At 35.4% G+C, this 20,192-nt stretch overlaps 1 protein-coding gene across 1 annotated transcript in view; it reads right to left on the minus strand.

The window, feature by feature from the left end:
- The window catches only part of PREX2 (phosphatidylinositol-3,4,5-trisphosphate-dependent Rac exchange factor 2), a 238,851-nt gene that overhangs the window by 124,325 nt on the left and 94,334 nt on the right, over window positions 1-20,192 (minus strand). The window contains exons 9-14 of the mRNA XM_004679816.2: window positions 15,877-16,026; window positions 13,063-13,207; window positions 9,319-9,419; window positions 3,621-3,724; window positions 2,272-2,321; window positions 8-83 (exon numbers count right to left, since the gene is read on the minus strand). Of these exons, the coding sequence (XP_004679873.1) occupies window positions 8-83; window positions 2,272-2,321; window positions 3,621-3,724; window positions 9,319-9,419; window positions 13,063-13,207; window positions 15,877-16,026 (626 nt within the window). The remainder of the gene's footprint in view (window positions 1-7; window positions 84-2,271; window positions 2,322-3,620; window positions 3,725-9,318; window positions 9,420-13,062; window positions 13,208-15,876; window positions 16,027-20,192) is intronic.

A 20,192-nucleotide genomic window follows, 5' to 3' on the forward strand; every position in this document is an offset into this window, starting at 1 on the left:
CAATTACCTGTGCAATTAACCAATCTATCAGTTTGTTGGCCATCACCACAGATTTGTAGGTCCTTAAGTGGTAATCCTTATCTCTATTTAAAAAACAAAAACAAAAACAAAAACAAAAACACACTAAGCAAGAGGATCAGAAGGATAGGGAAATATATCACTTAATATCAATACATAGCAGAAAAGTTTATTCACTGTAATCTGTATCAACAGTCCAAATTATGTGTAAATAAAAGAGGTTGACAAGGAGTGTTACAACCCCTGAAAACTCCATCAACTTATACGAAGAGATCCTCAAGGATATCAAATTATTTTCTTTTACTTTTTAATAGAAGATTAAAAAGTAGAAGATCTAGCAATAACGTATCAAGAAATATAATATCTTGATATAAATTAATATTTCTTTCCTTTAAATCAGTTTCCATTTAAGACAGTAGCCATTAAAGTATTTCTCAAAACTAAGAACAGGGCAACCCTTTTTATTTCTGCTCTTGAATTCTCTGGGAAGGCCGGACAGTACTGAAGGATAATTCCTTAAGCTTGGCTCTAATGGCCTATCCTGAAATAGACATACTGAGAACCTTGTCATTAATTTTCTCTGATCAGAGAATGAACACAGCAATTCCACATCCCCAGGGAACCAAGGACATTAACTGTCTCTTCACCTCAGATTTCCAGTGACCTTCCGAGAAGAGCCACTTGCATAGTTCTCTACTCTGTCCATAACTTACAATTAATCTTTATACCATTTCCTTGATTTCCATAAATGCATTAGACTAGCCAGACATTACCAAATTTTTTTAGTCTTTTAAATTTTATTTCCATGTTTCTATTACTTCACTATTTATTTTATCTTGGTTCTCATCAGCATGAATAAGAAGTAAAGTAGTAGTCTATTACAGATCAAATGTGAGTCAGTGGATTCCTCACCAAAGAATTTTTCTTTTTGTAAACTGAATTCATGTATATTAAAAGCATGACTATCATATACTCCATCTGTTTTATGACTTGTTTCTGATAAATTCCATTGACAATTCCTAAACATTGTCATTTCTAGCTAAAGAACAATTCCTTCTTAAAAGTTCTCACCATTAACTTTCTTGAGAAGAAATTCCATATAAATAAAACATATTTCAGAACACAGTATCTCACATATGAAGTCTGCATACATATGTGACATGGAAAATTAAATCATTAATGTTTTCTGTTAACATAGTAACAATTAAGTATCTATTATCCAGTGGTTATTAAGTAGCTGTTTCTTCCCGTAAGTTTGTAGGGTGTCTGTATTCTGAGCATAACAGAAAGTGTATTTTGTGATACCAGTTTGTGAAAGTAGACATGGTACTTTCAGGAGTAATAAGTAAGAACCTTTTTTCCCCTCTAGGATCTGCAATGTGTTTACTAGTTATAGAGCATAACAAAACATTTAGGTAGTAATATTGGGCATCATTTTTTTTAAAAAAAAAAACTGTCTATTTCCTTATAACTGAAAACCAAATGAAAAATAAACAAACAAAAAAACTGTACATCAAACATTTAGATTCTACAGCCAAAGCTGAAAAATGTCTCTATTTTGGAAATAATACATCCTTTTTTTATATGATTTACTTAATAAACTCAAAATGATAGCTGGTCATTGAATTTAGTTTAACATGTTATCTGTTAGTGTATATCAATATATATGATGAAAGACAATAATATTCCTGAAAAATCACATCGCAAGTTTCAAAATTTTCTACTCTCTATAAGAGATACACTGATAATGAATCTTGATTACACTTAAAAGGAAACAGGTCTATCTCTTCAGAAGGAAAAGCATAGTAGATAATAAGATTATATTTAGTAATGCTAATATAATCTTTATTTTCAAGAGCAAATCTAATCTTGGAGTAAAGACTACTAGAAGAAAATATTTTGGAATCAGATGCACAATCAAAGCTTGACTAAACAAAAAAGTAGTATGTAAGTAATTATAATATATATTTTTCAAATCCTCTTCCAGTTAACTAATTAAATATTAATTAATATGTATTATTACTTTAACAAGCATATGCTTTACTGTGAATTAGTGGGAAATACTTTTACAAATTAAAATCAAAAGAGCAAAACTATAGTTAGAGCCTCAGAAAAATGTAAATATTTTAAGCTATATATTTATTTAAAATGATCAAGTGCAAAATTTTCATTTTTAGAAGAAAACTAAAATAACTGAATACTATTCAACTAGTAAGATAATTAAACATTTCCACTTAGATTTCTCAAACTTACCTTATCACTGGAGTAAAGAGACTATGTAGACGGCAATATAACCTTACACCCTATTGTAAAACAAAGACATTTCAAAAGCAAAGCAAAACACTCAAAGCCTACAACAATGAAATTTCAATATAAATGAACTTATTGTCAATATCTGGAATTATTTTAGTCTCAAATTTAAATTTAAAAGTTGTTCAAATGCTGTATTACATCATTAAAAATAATGACAAAAGATTAAAAACAGGATTAAATTGTGCTATGAATTTTTCATATGCATGACATAAACATATACAAATTATTGTATATTATTCTAAATTACTTTAAAAGTAATTCTAAGCTATTTTTTCTTAAGATTGTAAAATTTGTGGATAACATGTAAACAGAAAAAAAATCTATTTAGCAATATAGCCATATTATTTGGTCACTAAAGGACATCCTATGGAATGTGAGAAAATATGTACACACAATACATTTGACTGGGTTACTTTCCTCTTCTATAAAGTCATACAACTCTACAAAAAAAATTCAATAAAAATAGGCAGAATAGCTAAACAGACATCTATCTATAAAAGACAGTCAGATGTCCAAAAGACAAATGAAAAAAAAAAAAGTTTATTTTCACTTGCACAGAAACCACAGTGAAATGCCATCCTATACCCGTAAGAACAGCCCATATGAAAAACACTAGAGGCAGCAAGTGTTACTGAAGATGTGAAGAAAAAGGAGCCCTCATATACTGTTGGTGGGAATGTAAACTAGTCCAATTCCTACAGAAAACATTATGAGGCCTCTCAAATTATTAAAAATAGATCATAGGATTGAGAAATTCCACTCGTAGATACTTATTTAAAAAAAAAAAAGATTAAAGGGATCTATACACTCCTGTCCTTATTTTGGAACTATTTATAATACTCAAGATGTACAAAAAAATGTCCAATGATGGATGACTGGATAAAGAGAACACAGATACACACACACACAGAGATATATCTATCTATCTAAAGAATTATGAAATATTGCTATTTATGAAAGTGGGGAAGTTATGCTAAGCAAAATAAGTCAGGAGAAAGACAATTATTAGATGAATTCACTCATGTGGATGGACTGCAAAGAAACTAAGTAAAGGACAAATTCAAGCCAAAACAAACCTTAGATTTAGACCACAGAACTGAGGTTACCAGAGGAGGAGTGAGCAGAAGATACAGGGCCTCCAATGGACTACAGTGGATTATTGGCATTTTGGTAGTGGGTGTAATACAGCAACATTCATTTGAAATGTTAAGAACCTATGCTCCTTAAACACATAATGTTGTAAACCAATGTCCCTCAAAAAAGAACAAGTTTCTGAGAGATATAGTTACCTTTGAAATCACATCCTGCATCTCATTTCTTGGATAAAATGTTCCATCATCATAGCGAAATCTGTATAACATCTGTTCTGGTTTGAACTGGTGTTTATCAGTCACTAAAAACATATGAGCAATATATTAAAATACTGACAACTTAAAGAGTTGCAAATAAAAACAAAATTTTGAAATACATATTCCCAAATATTGAAACTTTCAGTTTTATAAACCACTTTTGTTTTTCTAACAAGGAATAATAATCTAGTATTTTGACAGTAAGACTCGTAACAAAAGTTTGCTCTTTACTTGTGAATTCCATTTAACGATTCAAGAAGTTGAAATTAGCAACAGTTAGATCGCCAGGTAAACATATTTGTGCTTTATAGAATAATTACTTATATATAAATATTTAGTTTATGTTTTCTATTTCTTCACAATGCCACAAAGTCAAACAAAAAGCACCTTTCAGAAAGCAGATACTCCAATTGTTTCAGAACCCAAGTGAATGTTAGCATCCACTGCCATTAGGCCAAGAACATATATTAATCACCAATTATTCTATGATTAGATCTCAAAAGTAGATAGCACTATTTTAACATGTAAGTGATTGCAAAATTTTAGCAGTTTTCTTATACTTGAAATGCTTCCATTACATGTTGCTGAAGATTGATTTTCTCAGAGGCAAATGTGAATGATCATCTTTAGCTTCCTTTCTTAGGGAGGCTTTCAAATTCAAAAGACCCCTGTTAAACTTCCTCTGAAGTTTTTTTTTTTTTTCTTTTCCAGTACAAGTTATTTTCTAAACAGTGTAATAAAGAATGATTTCCAGAAAGAAGAAGCCAAAATTAAAGCTGAAAGTGTTTTAAGTGCTGTCTTTACAGGGAATGCAATGTTTACAAAAGAGAGAATTTGCTGCAATGGGTTCTATTTTCATCATTAGATAGAAACTTTGACCTTTACATTTTTGTTAAAATGCTGAAGGAGAAGAAAAAGCTGTTAGCATTAACTCTTATGAACTACATTTGCTAAGTCTAGACTTGCAACACAAACACACACCACACACACACATACAAGTTTCAGCTGTTTTATCCTAACCTATGCAAACCACATGCATGGCTGTGGCCATAAAAACTGAAACAGAATTGCTGCCACGAAAAGATAGACAATATAGCTTTTGGTGTTTCTGTTTCTATATCAAACCAAAAGGAGAAAAGCATGTGTGAAAGACACATAAAACTGAGAAAAATATTTTGAAATCCAATGGCATGTTTCAGGAAGAATAATTTATTTCTCCCATATTGAAAGACCAAACTGACGCCATGACAGGTTTCAGAGTGCTTCTGAATCATCCAGGCCTAAGTTTCAGTTATCAACAAGGCGCTAAGGCCGAGTTTAACTGTAAATGTCTTAATCTTGCTCATCCCATAGCAGCAGCCAGTTAGCAAGTAGGCAAGTAACCAGTACAGATCAGGAAAGCACCAGATGTCCTAAGGTCACATCTTACACGCATAGACCAAACAGGTTAAGACAAGATAACTTTGTTCAGTGTCAACCAATCAATGTACTGCTGAGCTGAAACTCCCCTCTCCTGTAATAAAAACCCTGCCTTCCCTGAGCTCAGGGCTCTCAACTTCAGCCGCTGCATCAGTATATGTTGGGAGCCCAGGCTCCAGCTTGCAATAAAGACCCTTATGTGCTTTGCATCAGAATCGGCTCCTTGGTGGTCTTTGGACATAATATAACATACCTATTCCCATTTTTTATCCTTAAAATTTACTGGAACATGGCCCCCTGGTAGTGCAGTGGGTTAAAGCACAGCACTAAGATGCTAAAGCCACTTCAGTCATGATTTCAATCCCTGCCTGTCCTGGAGGTGATCCACCTCCAGGTGCAACACACCTCTCCTGACCCGCCCGCTGCTCCCCTCAGCAGTGTACTTCATCAATCTGCCTATTCTGCTCCCCCCTCTGTCTCTGGTGAAGCCACCCCTGAGCCTCTGGCCTGTACCCCAGTTCTGTATGCACAAATAAATAAATCTTTAAAAAAAAAAAATTCACTGGAACAAATTTTTGTCTTGGTATATACCCCAAATGTCCTCTTTCCCGGCGCAGTAAAACAAGTGCGGTTTCACCTATTCAAAAGGGAGTGCTTAAGTTTGAGATAATCTCTTGTGACTCTGATAATCAATCATGGGTCTACTCCAACTCTGAGGTGTTGCCTTGGAAACATAGTAAACAATGCTGCATCCAAAGCCAATTCCTCAACTTCTCCAGCATGAAAAATGGGTTTTACTAATAGATGAGAGTTCAGGTGAGCTTGTGAGCTTGTGAACAAGGTTTGCTCATGCCATCTTATAAACAACTGCATGATGTCACTACAATATACTGGGGAATTTTTAATAACAGTCTCAGTACCAGAGGACAAGAGCTGCGATTTGTAGCGTTCACCAATTTTAGCTACATAAAATTCTATACTGGGTAATATGAAGCTACTAAAAAAAAGCCTCTGAATGTGTAGTGAGACACTTTATGATTTAGTATCACTATCATACAAAAATAATGGGAGTTAAGAAATACTCAGAGCATAAGTAACAAAAATTGTAGGAAAATAATTAGAAAATAAAGTTTTAAGACTATATTGCTTTTATTTGCAATAAAATGTGTGTATTAAAGTGTCAATAATTTTGAATAATAGCTATATTTAACTGTCTGCAAATTTTTAAAGAATTTAATTACTAGTTCTCTTGAACTTGTGCCAGCCAACTTCAACACAACAGTGGATATAATGAATGCAGTTTCTTATGTTCACATAAACATTTATAATGTAAATGTAGAGCTAAACGAGGAATATTAAAAGTATAAACTGCCTTAGCACAAGAATTATAGGTATAGCCAAGTTATGCCTTTGTTAAAGTTATCAACAATGTTTGTAATGTGAATAATAGTGGTAACTATGGTCTATATGTGCTTGTTCTCTTTAAAACAAGAGATAAATTCAGCATATTGTAGGAATTCTATTTTCACTAAAATGCAGATGAAAACACATAGTAATGAAACTAGTATGTTTGGCTCATATTTCTACATTCTACTAAAATTATTAATGTGAAATTGCATAATATGTCTTCTTATCCCCAGTTTGGGGGAAATGTACTACTTTATTTCAGTCACTTAAAAAAGATTGTTTCTGGTGACAACAATTCTGTATGCCAAATCTGACATTACAACTGATCAAATCTTTGTAACAACTATGGCATAGGCCACTAAAATCTGTGATGAACAGAATATTAACAGAAAGCAACTCTGTACTACATTTCTCAGAAAAAAGGGCAAAGAATTATATTATCAATATCATTGCTCAAAGTTATAAACTCCCACAAGTTAAAAACTCAAAGGGATCTGCATTTGAAAACTCAAAGTAAATTTTAATTTAGAATTTCTCTATCACTTCATTTTCAAAATTGCACCACAAGAGACAAGTGCATGAGATAGTGGAGATAAAATGATTAGAACTGAAATTTTCTTATTCTGATCCCAGAAAATGGATAGGTGATAGAAAATAAAATGCAAAGAAATAAATAACATGATAATCTCAGAGTCTGACAAGTACAAGAAAATGTCTAAAATGAGAACAGCAGCTTTAAGACTAATGAAACTGGATGAACTTCTAAAAGTAAGAGGGTCATGGAAGATGAGAGTCAGGAATACAGCGACTTCTGTCATTTCAGTAACTGCTGCCTCCCTAGCATCTAGAAAGACCTGGTACATATTATGGACTAATAAATAACTGTTGAATGAGGATAGCAGGAACAAAGCTCCTACACAGGGAGTCATCTCGAAGTGTTCAAGCAAGACACAGAAGGCTAGGGGTAGAGTATAACAAGTTAGGGAAAACACTTCATGGGATCCAGAGAGGAAGTCACCAGTCCTAACTGGTGAAGCGTGGTAAAGCTTCAGGCCAGGGTAAGAGGCCTCGCCTTTAAGTTTAAAGGAAGTCATTACATGATTTTAAGTAGGAAAGGGACTTAATCTGCTATTTTTTAAAATTTCTTCAGCTGATACCTGAAAATTGTACTAAGGGGATGGAGAACAAAAGCAGAAACAAGAAAGACGATGGAGAGGCGGAGACTGGGAAGGAAGGAATTGATCTGATGAAAGACATATTTTGGTGGCAGAGCTCAGATGTGTTGGCATGCGGGTGGAAAAGAATTAAAGAGGACTACCATCTGGACAGACCGTAGTAGCCAGTGTGGTGTGGAAAAATTAGGAGGATCTAATTTGTTGAACCCCATTCAAATTTAGGAAGGAAGTGGAAATCAAAACACCATGGCAAACATTCATATTTGTCATAATTCCCTGTCATTTTCTGCTCCCCCACATTTTACATTAGAAAATCCTCAAGTTTTTTTCTTAGTCCTATTATCACTGATTCCTCACTTTTTGTGTGTTGGTTATGAATGTTCTTAATAACCTGATACTCTATTAAAATTATTATCAAATCTGTCTTTCAATCTCTATCTTGAACTTTTACACAAAGCTTTTCAACTTCTTACAAGCATGTCACCATAAATGCCTTACATCCAATCCACAGTAAATCCTTTATGTTCTTGCCAAGCTTCTCCTTTTCCTGAATTAACTATCGCAGTCATCCAAATAGACAGCTTGGGATAATCTGATTTCACTCTACACCTCCCACATCCAAAGTTATCAAATGTATTATTTCAGCACCACTAGAATCTCTCCATGGAAAGCACTGTGGAGGTGTCCACAGACACAGCCTTTGTCCTTTCACTTTGGGAGCTGTAAAGAGCGCCTTCGTGTGCAGGGCTCTTTAGCCTTCCAGAGCTCTCTGATCTAGGTTCTACCTTATTGCAACTGATAGCACAAGTTCTGAACAGTCCTCTATTGAAAAACCAACTGTTAGCGCCTCATCTTTGTCAGAATAAGGCCCTCAGGCCACAGTCAGAATTAAGATCTTCTGGGATCGAATGTTTGCCAACCTTTCTAACCACACTCCCTCCCCACACCCAGGTATATTCATACATGAAGCACATTGTCTAGTTACATAAGACTCCATGCTAGTTTCCAAAGAAGCCACCATGAAATTTTCCACCCAAGTTTTGTGCTATTATTTCTCAGGGTAGAATGTCCTGTCAGCATTCTATTCATTCCAGCATTAAGTCCACATCCCTCAATGAAGTACATATTCTACTCAGAACAAGTCATTCCTTCTTCCACAATCCCACAACACTTACCTGTATTTATGATTCTTGCATGTGTTTTAGTGTTAACAAATGCATTACCATAAACCCACCCATTCTGAAAACATTGTTTTATAGATATTAGGCTCTCAAAACTATTGAAAAAAAAAAATAAGTATCTGATAATGTGGAAAATTATTAAAACTGAACTGATGGCCCTCCCTGGTGGCGCAGCGGGTTAAAGCACTGCACTGAGAAGCTAAAGCCACTTGCGCATGAGTTCGATCCCAGCCTGACCCGGAGGTGACCACATGGCGCGGCAGACCTCTCCTGACCCGCCCGCTGCTCCCCTCAGCAGTGTGCTTCGTCGATCTGCCTGTTCTGCTCCCAGCTCTGTCTCTGGTGAATCCTCTCACCCTCCTCATCTCTGGCCTTTACCCCAGTTCTGTATGAATAAATGAATAAATCTTTAATTAAAAAAAAAAGTTAAAAAAAAAAAACTAAACTGATAACTACCATGGTGGATGATTCCATTTTCTAATAATGCTTGTCCCAAGTGAACACCTTCCTCAGGCCTGTGAATTTCTCCAATTTCCAACAGCCAAGACACAAATTCACTGCAAAAGAAATCAAATGTTAATTTTTTCCCCAAGAAGGCTCTCTGTACTATGCATTCACCAAAAAGCTATAAAGGGAGTCTCAAAATATAAAGGAGTATTTATGTAATATTTCTGCACAAATTTTTTCACATTGTTAAGACTCAGTTACTTAGATCAGACCCTACTGGAGAAAATCCATGTCTGTACATTCAAATATACTTAAACTATACTCCATAACTATTCAACTTGAGAATGTGTTGAGAATTCAAACACATAAGGGAATTTTTAGAGCAGCATTAATTTGAAGGTTACTTTCCATATGAAGCAAATTGGGGACTAATGGGAATAGAATCAATCTTACAGTAAAATGACAGAATTCAATAGGTTATAATGACTTTGCACAAGAGATGAACCATCTTGAATTTGGTCTTCCAGGCAGAGAGAATGGGTCGGTCTGAAACTAACAGAAAACCAAACAATACTGAATGTCCAATCTAGTAGAATTTTTAAGTGACCTTACTACCCCAGCTCCCCAGTAAAAATCCTACCACTTGCTTTTACAGTCAAATATTAATCTAATGCTGTAAATAGATTTTACATATGTAATTAAACTCCAAGTCAGTCGATATCAAAACATAAAAATTATCCAATTGTCTCTGACCCAACAGTCAGGCTCTTTGGAGCAGAGCTTTCTAAATCTGGCAGTACAAGAGGAAATTGGTAAAATTAAAAGTATAAGAAAGACTGAATTTGCATTTTGAAGATCAAGGAGGTCATGTACTGATATACCAAGGAATGTAGATTAACTCTTGTTGAACATAAACTTATCCAGGAACTAGCAAACAATGGGACTTCATCCCCACTACTAGACAGGCCTGAACTCTGCAGGGACCTGCCTGCAAAAGAAATGGATTCCCCTTGTAGCCTCAAGGCTAAAAGATCTCAGGTCACCCCTGATTTGGGGCTTAATAGCTCCTCAGCTGAGAAACCAATTCTGCTCATTTGGTCTCCTGATGTTTAAAATAGCAAGCTACTAAATGGATGTCATTTCAAGCCACCATGTACATGGTAATTAGTTTTGCAGCAATAGAAAATTGATATACACCAAAAGTTATACAAGTTTTACTACAGTTTGCCAATTTGGTTAATTAATTGCTGCTTCTAAACTGACATCCATAAGGATTACACCAACCCAAACCATCCATTAGAAAAGCTGTCTACCTCACACACCTGTTAGAACTATGAAAAGCCACTGAGGATTACAGACAGATCACATCTTTCATCATTTCAGGAAGAATGTGGGGGAGCCCCAGGCTCATAGATAAGAAGAAAGATGATTTATAACACTTAACAGAGGCTCAGCTAGGTAGTGAATTTTTATTTAATGGTTAGGTGATAACATTAACAGCACACTAAATACTGAGTTCATTTACAATAAAATATTTTATCATCATCATGTTATAAAAATCTAACACTTGAACTTTCACACTGATGAATGAATGTATTATGGAATGGTTTTATTTTTAAACAGAGGTTAGAGAAACAAAGTTTTGAGTTATATGAAATTCTTTTTCCATTTATTTCAAAACCAAAAGCAACACATGGTTGAAGTCAAAGACGAGGCGATATGGGAATCCTAAAAATGGATGTCTAGTGCAAACAGTAGATTTTAAGACAGAAGAAGTCTTAAAAGCCCTTATTCTTCTATACATTATAGTACATTATAGTGGTTAAGATCATGTAATAACTTGAATTCAAACCCTGCATCTGTTTCTACTAGCTGTATGATGTTGGGTTAGTAAATCTGATTCTTCAGACCTCAGATTTTTCCTCAGTAACATAGAAATAATAGAATCAGCCTCATCATGCTGCCATAGGATTAAACCAGCTGATAAATATCAGAAACTCAGCACAGTGACTGACAGATTTTGAGTGCCCCTTAAATTGAACACTGACAGGTGATTGGAATGGTTGGTAAAAAGACATCGCAGAATTCTCCATTTTGATATCACCAAATTCCTGAAAATGACAAATTAAAATTAAGGAAGAGTACATTTTAAGTACTGCTCTGAATTGAAAGAATAGATACATAAAAGGGAGGTGAAGGAAAGGAAGTGAGTGAGTGGCTTTGTGATGGGATCAAGTCCTCACCAGGCGTTTTCATCAACATTAAAAAAGGATCCATTCAGAACCTATCTAAAACACTATAGTACAGAGATAATATACCATTATGCAAAGGTCACAATGACTCTAACACTGATGGAGTCACTAAGGCACACTGGGGAATGCTTTACATATCTTTGCAAGTAACTAGCACCACAGCCACAAGAGGCAGTGTGGGCCAAGTATTGACAAATCACCTCCCTCTTTAAATAAAGATAGATCTGATCCTGCGTAAGCTTTTTGGTTTGTTTCCCTAGAAACCTGAAGGTAAAGTTATCAGCTGTTTTACCATACAGCATTGCTTATGATAGAAGTTACCCAGGAAAATAAACTATATATTTTTAAATACCGGATACGAAAATGTAGCTGGAAGCAGTGACTCCCTTGTAAGTGGCCTTGTCCCAATGGAGATTCTTAAGTTATACCAAAGGAGTCGTTACATGAAATTACTTCTCCCTACAAAAATGGGGATTCCAACATGGGAACTTCCATTTGCACAAGAGTTACCATTTCTAGGAGCTCCTGATACCAGCATTACTGTCTGGCTGAGAGTTGTGTGGCTTGCTGTGGGGACCACACCTTCACAAATTTGCAAGCCCGAGGTCTACATTTTTCTACAAGGGGTTAAGAGACAGTGTGGCCTATGATTATTCTGTGTATCTGCATGGCTAATCAAAAGACATTCTGATAGATAGTATAGGTGAGCAAGGCGATGATGTCTATGTCTTCGTGGAAGGAGAATTTAACTTTCCTAATACCCTCAAGTAGTTAATGGTAGAACCAGATATGAAGAGGGACAGTCTGGTTGAGAAGTCGGAGTTGGAACTACAACTTCAGGCTACTTTTATGGAGTTACATTTGAATTTACTAGTTGCTTGGATTTCAGCAGTTAAACTTTGACTTTTGAAAATATTTGAGAATTGAATATTGAGAATTTGAAACAATGTACAGGAGCGAGCCAACACAAAGCCTGGCCTACAGCTATCTGCAGGCAATCCATCCCTATTGACCCAGTCCTGCTTAACCCATTTGGGATTCCATCAACTGATGTAGGCATAAAGCAGTGGATATGGTGAATGTGTTTAGCTGTGCTGAAAACCAACGCAACTTCCCTACCTTTTACTCTGTGCTGGTCCTTCACAAGACCAGCTTTTCAGACTATTCATCTGTATCCTTTCACCCTGAGCTCTGCTCTGTAAATCCTGAGATAACTGGTAACTTGACTGTGTGTATCCAGATCTAGTCTTCCCTGGCTTTCAGGTTCTATACTTCTACTCTGTACTTCTATCCAGACTACCTCCTAAAGGCAAGTCCATCTGACTGCCAGCCCGACTGCAACCTGGCTTTATCCTTGGAACACATAAACCAGAAATTGCTTAAGTCATGGATGAACGGTTGGATGTTTCCTGTTCTCTGTTTATAGTTCCTGACTCTATATCCATTCCCTCATCAAACTCATGACCCAGGAAAAGCTGGCAGTAAAAGTCTCCAACTCTACCTTCCAAGAAAGCATTTAGGGAACGTAGTCAGTTTTCTTTTTCTGTCTTTGATCAGGTTTCCTTGGTTGCACATCATTTTATAAAGCTTCTCACCCTGCTCAGAAATCATTACCCAGGTATCCTGTTCCATCCCTAACTTTAAACCTGTCAAAAAAGAAAGAAAGAAACGACAGATAATTTAAAAAGTCTCTCCATTCAATCATGTCATCATTAAACCAACACTTATTACTTGTCTACTATGTGCTGGGGGCTGTGGGTCTGGAGTGCTGTCACAAGGTCCTGGGTTTCCAGAACCTCATAGCATAGTATAGACAAGGTAAGATCACCAAGTCTATATGGTAATGTTGGAAAAATTATGCCCCCAAGGTAATAGGTTTGGTCCGTGGAGGAAGATCACCTGTATCTCAGACTCCAGCAGCCCCTTCTGAGGGATTAAATTAGCAAAACTTGACATGCTGGTGCTGGAGACAGCTTGGGGGGGGGGGGGTGGAGAGAAGCAGATATATCACAGGCATATTCAGGGCATTTTAACTCATCTGAGAAAAGTTTGCAAGGGTTTCACAAAAGGGCATGTTTGAATGCATAAGTCTGAATATGAATTTTCAAAGAAGCTCCTGAGATGGTGCTGACAAGGAGAAGCACGAAGGCACAGAGACATGTATTTAGGTGAGAAGTCAGAAGACACATGGCAGGTTAGGCAGGAACCTTGCTCAACTGCAGTTGCACCACACTTCACTCTTTGTTAGGTGCTGGTGAAACATCTAAGTTCCTTAACCAAAGCAAGGAGAAAAGCAGGTCATGCAAGAGAGTTTTGTTGCTTTGAAAAAAAAATCTTGGAGGACCATTTGCGGAGCAATCTAAAACGCAGAAGGTTTTTAGAGTAGGAGATAATTAGGAGGAAACTACAAAATTTCAACATCTTACAAATGCTAGTAAGATGGCAAAGAGGAAGAAACTAAGAAATATCAAGGAAGTGGTCGGGTAAGTGTCAGTGTGAAGAGAGAAGAAATCAGGATGCCTTTTAGACTTTTGATCTAGTTGTGGGGGTTGGCGGAGCTGGGAAGAAGTCTGTGGCAACAGTGTTCAAGTAAGAAGTGCATTACTATACAGGTAGTTTGGATGGTCAGAGAGAGTCAGAAGTTTAGGGGTCAACTGAAAACATGAGAATGAGGCTCGGCTGAGAGGACAGACTGCACATTGAGATGGAGAGGAAAGCTGGCAGTTTGGAAGCACAGTCCCAATGACGGCACTGATGAACTATTATAGAAAACAAAAACTGGAATTATTTATATTCTTCTAGCTACAACTTTTCTTCCTAAAATACATCAGTTACAATGGTGGAATCATTAACATCTGGCAGTAATACAAATAATCCACTAAAAGTTGAGCCTATTAAGAAAAAGATTACAAGAATGTCTTCTTCTCTTCTACTTGTTTTTTATATTTCTGTCTTTATCTAAATATATAACCATTCCAAAATGTAAAGTAAAATAAAAGTTCAACTTGAAAATTTCAAGATTTTGCTATGTATTTTAATTGATTGCTAAGTTAAAAAAAAAAAACTTTAGTCAATTATGCATATGTTAAAATATTTTAACTGGTTCTTCAAGAGTGGATTAAGTATTGAAAAATGCCTTATTAATTCTTATACAAATGTGTATTATGAATATTTTAATCAAGGTGAGCTTTGTATATCCTTCAAAAAAAAAAAAATATCCGAAGGTGAAAGGACTCTCGTGTTTTGAAATTTCATCACCAGTAAAATGTTTTACTCCTAGAGTGCTAGGAAAAGGAATAAGCACAGTAGTTTTTTTTTTACTTGGTAGGGAAGCTGGTAGTTAACACAAGCATTGTTATTTACTAACTAAATGACAGAAATATTTTTACTTGCAAACAAACTTCACAAACGGTATATTGCCAAACCAAAATATCTTTTGTGAATCTTGTTGAAAACATAAAACAAATATTGGTTAGGTTTCCTCATGTAAGCAAGCTTCTTATTTGGCTACATTACCTTATATTCATTATATTATTCCAACAATTTTAAAGATTTTATACTCAAAGTTATTTCATCTACAAACTATGATGCTATAACATTTGGCCTAGGACTGTTTTGTGTACTGTTAAACAGAGAAATAATAATTTCTGGAGATCCTATAACACGGCATTAAATTATTGAAGTTTTTCTTTTAAAGGAAAATCATTGATGCTTTAGAAATGGCAAGAAGAAAATGCAAAAAAAAAAAAAATGAACATAATTTAAAGCAAGTAAAACTATACGCTGCTTACTAAATGTTTTATGTGACCTTCCAAAGTCATACACTGAAACCTAATGGCCAAGGTGATGGTAGTGAGACATGATTAGATCATGAGGATGGATCTCTCATACATGGAGTTAGCCTCTTTACACAAAAACTCCAGAAAGATCCTTCACTCCTTCTGTGTGTGGACACAGTGGGAAGTGGGTCCTGTATGACCAGGCAAGTGTTCTCATAGACTCTTGGGCTTCCCAGTCTCCACAGCTGAGAGAAATAAATTGTTATTGTTTATGTCACCCAGTCTTTGCATTCTGTTATACCAATGTCCAAAGACTAAGACACTGTTTAAAAGATACTGCTACTACAATATAAATATTTTACTAACTATATGGTCTATCATTTATTAATTATAACTATTGAAAGTAGTCAAAAGTATTTTAGTATTGACTTAATAATATAGAAAATCCAACTGAGCACACTTAACTTTTCACTGTCTCCTAACTTTTCTCATTACATGTTGTCAAGTTAGGGTCTAGAGCCCATCCACACACTTACCTTTCCGTCGTTCTCTTTCTTTCAAAATAGCTTCAAACCACTCATGCTTCTCTTCAGGTGTTTTTGCCATACACACAAACCATTTATTTTTTGCTGTGTTATGTATTTTCCATCCATTAACAACAATGTGTCCACTGCTGTGAAAGTCAGCTGGAGATTAATGAGTAAAGGTAAATGAGCAAACAATACAAAACATTGCATCAATTTATTCATCCAATTCACAGAAATTCCAAAACCATTGAATTAATTTCAGGATACCTTTGCTTTACCTATATGTACTGAAAAATATAAAAACTAAAAAGAAAGAAAGAAAGGTTATATTTTGAATGTAGTCAGTGTTTAATAGTGGAATATTCTTAATTGATAACATTAATATGTTACCTGAAATTAAACACCTAAGGTTCCTTTTTCTTTATCTACCAAAATAATATTAAATTCCTAAAGCAATAAAGGAAAATCTTGAAAAAATTTTCATCTGTAGTCATATATTGATTTTACTTTTCTAATATTCCTTGGGAATATTATTCTAGGCTTCAGAGATAAATGATATCACTACAAAAAATCAGAACAAATGAATCAGAGAAAATGAATAGAACATACCAAAAGGGCCTTTTTAAAAAAAAATATTTATTTATGCATACAGACCTGAGGCACAGACAAAAGATGCAGGGTTGGTGAGAAGATTCACTAGTGACAGAGAGGAGAGCAGAACAGGCAGACTGATGAATTACACTGCTGAGAGGAGCAGCAGGTGAGACAGGAGAGGACTGCTGAGCCATGTGGGTCACCCTGCTGGCCAGAGATCTAACTTGTAGTAAAAAGTGTACTTTAACATTTTACGCCACCAGGGAGGCCCATCAAGTTTCCTTTTCTTAAACCATAATTAATAGAAATGTGCAAATGCCAATCCATTACCATTGCATGTGGTTAAACAATACACACATGCTAAACATGGAAGAATGGTAAGGAACTACCTTAGAACTAGTTTATGCTACTCACAGCCAACTCAAAGGTAGAAGGTGGAACTTCCTGGCCCCTACCCGCTGACTTCCAGAGAAGAGCTATTAATGGGGAATGAGGGCAGGGTGGTGCAGTTTAAGAACTCCAGGGGAGTACTAGTGAAGGAGCAGCCATCTGGCTTCCAACTGAAGACTCAGGGAATACTAACTGGAGTAGGACAGATGGCATCTGTTCACTGCTGGACAATTATTTCTTTCCACTTTTATTCTGTCTTTGTTTTCATTTTTCCTCACTTTCTGTGTAAATAACCAGCTTTGGTTTCTGCCTTCAGGTCATATTCTGTATTCAGTACTCACCCACCACTAGGTCACCCCCCAATACCTTGGGTTCTCCCATTTCAAAAACACAGCATTTCATGCAATCAACATGAATAGCAACACACACACAATTTTTCTTTCAGTATGAATTCACATTAAATTGACTTTTTCCAGAACTCACTGTAATTTTGGTTAAGCTGTCATACTGGATTTGGAAATGTTAACAGAAAACCTTCTATGACAGCGCTCAGCCTAAGAGAAGTTAAAGAACAATGACACTACTTATCATAGACTTTACAATCACAAAGTTCTGCAAAGCAAAGATTCCAAGACAGAAAAACATACGACAAAGGACTGAATCAGCAGGTGCCGATTAGTGACAGTTTTCGTTTGTCTCCACTGAAAGTCACTAAGAGGTAACGGTTGGTATAGAGGGGATGAATGAAAATATTAAGATTAGAGAAATGACTTTTCTGCAATTATTTCTGCAATTATTTTTGTTTTTCCTCAAATGATACATTTAATTTGGTAAACTTGAGTACAAGAGAGACATGGTTGGTACTCACTATTCCATAATCTGCTTTTTTTCTAAATTCTGGTAACTTTGACAATTATGTCTGATTTACATTAACTTTAATTTACACTCTATCTGATTCAGAGGTGTAAATTCATGTCTCTTCAGATGTATGTTACCACAATATGCTGCAAAATCACCTATATTATCTGAGGTACCTCCACAGCTTTCCATGGTAATTTGACCAGTATACATGTTACTTGCAGTATAAGTGTTCCTTTTTCTTCACAACTTCACGAACACTTGTTTCTGGTCATTTTCAAAAAGGTTGGATAGTATCTCATTCTGGTTTTAATTTGCATTTCTCTGATGATAAAAGATAATGAGCATTTTTCATGTGTCTGTTGGCCACCTGTATGTGTTCTATGGAATAAGTGTCTATTCTGCTCTTCTGCCACTTTTGATAAGGTTTAATGTTTTCTTTCTGTTAAGTTGTAGGAGTTATTTGTAAATCTTGGATATATTATCTCCTTGCGAAATCAAAGGTGTGCAGATATACTCCCCATTCAGTGTAGCATATTTTCAATTTAATAATAATTTCTTTGTGCAGAAACTTTTCCTTTTTATTTATTTATGAAATTATCCTATTTTTTTGTTTCTATTTCCTTTGTTTTTCAAGTCAAGTCCCTGAAGCCAATGTATGAGTATTTCCCCTATATTTTTCTCTTTGTATTGTAAAGTTTGAGGTCTTATATACAAATTATAATCCATATTGAGTTAATTTTTCTATACAATATAGTTAGTGATATACTTTCATTTTTTTCTATGTATCTGTCCAGTTTCCCAAATTATTTATTGAAGATATTCTTATATGAATTTGCTTGGCTCCTATGTCATAGATTAGCTGTCCCTAGAAACTATCTGGGTTCTCAATTACATTCTATTGGCCTGTGTGTCTTTTTTAATTATAATATGATACTGTTTTGAGTACTACAAGTTTGTAATATAGTTTAAGGTCTGAGAGTATGAAAACTGTTTTTCTCCATTCTTTGTTAAAATTGTTTGGCTGTTAGTGGTCTTTCATGGTTTCATACAGATTTCAATAATGTTTGTTCTATTTCTTTGAAAAATATCATTAAAACTTGCTATCATCTTCCTGAACATGGTAAATGACTATCAAGGATATATTAAACAAATGTACAAATTGATACAAGCTTTTTATACTTCTACAAGTAATACCATCATTTAGTTGAAAGCATTTCTACTCTATGATACAACCATGATAATAATATGAGTCATTAGCAATATAAATAAAACGAATCATATTTATGTATCCTTAATAGATTTGAGATTCCAAATGTAATTATTTCTGCTATAACTTTTGGATTAAATCATACAATTAGCAGTATGATAGAACCTAATAAACTAAAAGCATTTTACTTATACCTACAATATAAAAAATACTATCATTCATTCTAAAATATATTCAAATAGAATGAGGAACATTTTCATTTCCCATTAAAAGTTTTACACATACTTAAAAAGAGGAGTGTGGAAAAAAAAAAAAAGATGAGTGTGGTCCTTTTACTTTTAATTATTTACACCGAAACCTGATAAAAAGCACTATAGGCCCTCCCTGGTGGCGCAGCGGGTTAAAGCGCAGCACTGAGAATCTGAAGCCACTTCCGCATGAGTTCGATTCCCGCCTGCCGCCTGCCCCGGAGGAGACCACATGGCGAGCCAGACCTCTCCTGGCCCGCCCGCTGCTTCCCTCAGCAGTGTACTTCGTCATTCTGCCTGTTCTGCTCCCCACTCTGTCTCTGGTGAAGCCTCTCACCGCCCCTGAGCCTCTGGCCTGTACCCCAGTTCTGTATGAATAAATAAATAAATCTTTAAAAAAAAAAAAAGCACTATAAACCTTGTTTTGCTTTTGCTAATAAGCAGATGGTCCTGATTGATCTTAAAGGTACCTGCCTACCCTTTATTCAATTAATTCAGTGAGAGTTCAGGTGCAAGGAGAACATGGATCCACTATGCTAAGAACTAGCAACACAAGAGTTCCCATTCATTCAGGATAAAGTATATGTCAAGGGGAAAAAAAGAAGAAAGTTAATGTAGCATTCAGATTTTCTTAGAAGAAATAAACTGTCAAAATGATTTCCTTTTCTTTTCACTGCTCTCCAGGAGCCCTTACAGATTTAAAACCCACAAAGGGCCTTCGTCCTTTTTCTTAAGACATAGATATGGGAGCCTAGTATATATACATAATTCTAGTTTCAGCTATACACTAAAAGCTGGGTAAACTTGGATGAGTTAGTTCTTATGCCTAACTTCATTTCCATCATCTGAGTGTTAATGAGGTTTATTAGTTGATCTTCAAGCTCTTATACACTTCAAAATTGTATTTAAAAAAAAAAAAATTTTAAGTCCGGGCCCTCCCTGGTAGCGCAGCGAGTTAAAGCACAGCACTAAGAAGCTAAAGCCACTTCTGCATGATTTCTCCCTGGAGGTGATCCACATGGCAC

Source organism: Condylura cristata, unplaced genomic scaffold (genome assembly GCF_000260355.1).
Source record: "Condylura cristata isolate star-nosed mole 26May11 unplaced genomic scaffold, ConCri1.0 scaffold00009, whole genome shotgun sequence".
NCBI lineage: Eukaryota > Metazoa > Chordata > Mammalia > Eulipotyphla > Talpidae > Condylura > Condylura cristata.